General features: G+C 40.9%; 1 protein-coding gene across 1 annotated transcript; it reads right to left on the reverse strand.

Moving 5' to 3' along the window:
- Positions 1-543: 543 nt before the first annotated feature.
- LOC124899494 (craniofacial development protein 2-like) lies at positions 544-900 on the reverse strand. The gene has a single exon (XM_047414391.1). It carries the CDS (start codon positions 898-900, stop codon positions 544-546), a length of 357 nt encoding a protein of 118 aa, XP_047270347.1.
- Positions 901-1,324: the final 424 nt, after the last annotated feature.

The raw sequence follows: 1,324 nt of genomic DNA on the forward strand, positions 1-1,324 counted from the left end.
CCACTTTTACTATCTAATGCTGTGTATAAACTCTTAAAAGTAGCATTCTTAGCCCTTGTGACCGCTAACTTCGCCTCTCGCTTTGCAATATTATAATTCTCTCTATCTTTCATTTATATTCCTCATCATTACTCTTCATCAACTTTGTATACGCTCTTTTCTTGGCCTTTACCTTTCCCTTCACTTCTTTGTTCCACCACCTTTCCCCTTGGTGCTTGGCCAAATGACCACTCAAGACCCCCAACACCTCCCTAGCTATCTCCATAATATAGTTGGCAGTATTATCCCACATACTATCTATATCCCCTCCACTCCCCAACCCTTTCTCTCCATTAACTTATCCCCTATATCTAGTGCACTAGCCAAAGTCAGCCTACCCCATCTAATCCTTGACTGATCCTTCATACCTCTCCTCCTCCACTCCTTTATGATCCTCAAGTCCATCACCAAAATCCTATGCTGGGTTGAAAGACTCTCACTCGGTAAGACCTTACAATCCTTACAGATACCCCTATCCCCTTTTCTAAGAAGTAAGAAGTCAATCTAAGTCTTGGCCACCGGACTACAGAATGTAACCAAGTGAACCTCCTTCTTGGAAAAGTTCAAATTAACTACCACCAAATGAAACACCCATGCAAAATCCAAAAGTGCCACTACTTCAACATTCCTTTCACCGAACCCATGTTTTCTATGCACATCATCATAACCTTCTGAAGAAGACCCTATGTGCCTATTGAAAGTTCCTCCTATGAAAAGCTTTTCAATACTAGGGACACACCTCACCATCTCATCCAAATCCTCCCAAAATCTCTTCTTCTCTTCATCATCCAAGCCTTCATAGGGTGCATACACACTAATAATATTCCAAGAAGACCCTCCAATAACTAGCTTAATTGACATCATCCTACATTAACCCTCTTAACCTATACCACTTGCTTTCTAAGCTCATCATCTACTAAAATACCTACACCATTCCTATTCCTCACACTTCCTGAGTACTACAATTTATACCCATATAATAGTCTCTCCTTAGAACCTACCCATTTGATTTCTCGGAGAAAAGCTATATTAATTTGCCATTTCCTAAGAATTTTCACTAACTCTAATAATTTCTCCAATAAAGAACCTATGTTCCACGACCTTACTCTCAACATATAGTCATCCTTAGACCCTTTACCCTTCCTGCCCCCGCCCCTGCCCCTGACCCCAACCCCAACCTAAGCCTCACCCAAAGACATGACCCTATGCTAATACCATCTATCACAGCCACTATAAATAGCACCGACGAATAACACTAAAAGCATAAAGCTTAGATAATAACAAA

The sequence above is a fragment of the Capsicum annuum genome, chromosome 6, assembly GCF_002878395.1.
Source record: "Capsicum annuum cultivar UCD-10X-F1 chromosome 6, UCD10Xv1.1, whole genome shotgun sequence".
Classification (NCBI taxonomy): Eukaryota; Viridiplantae; Streptophyta; class Magnoliopsida; order Solanales; family Solanaceae; genus Capsicum; species Capsicum annuum.

Coding starts and splice junctions, on each gene's coding strand:
- LOC124899494 (XM_047414391.1), bottom strand. CDS start 900: ATGTCAATTAAGCTAGTTATTGGAGGGTCTTCTTGGAATATTATTAGT.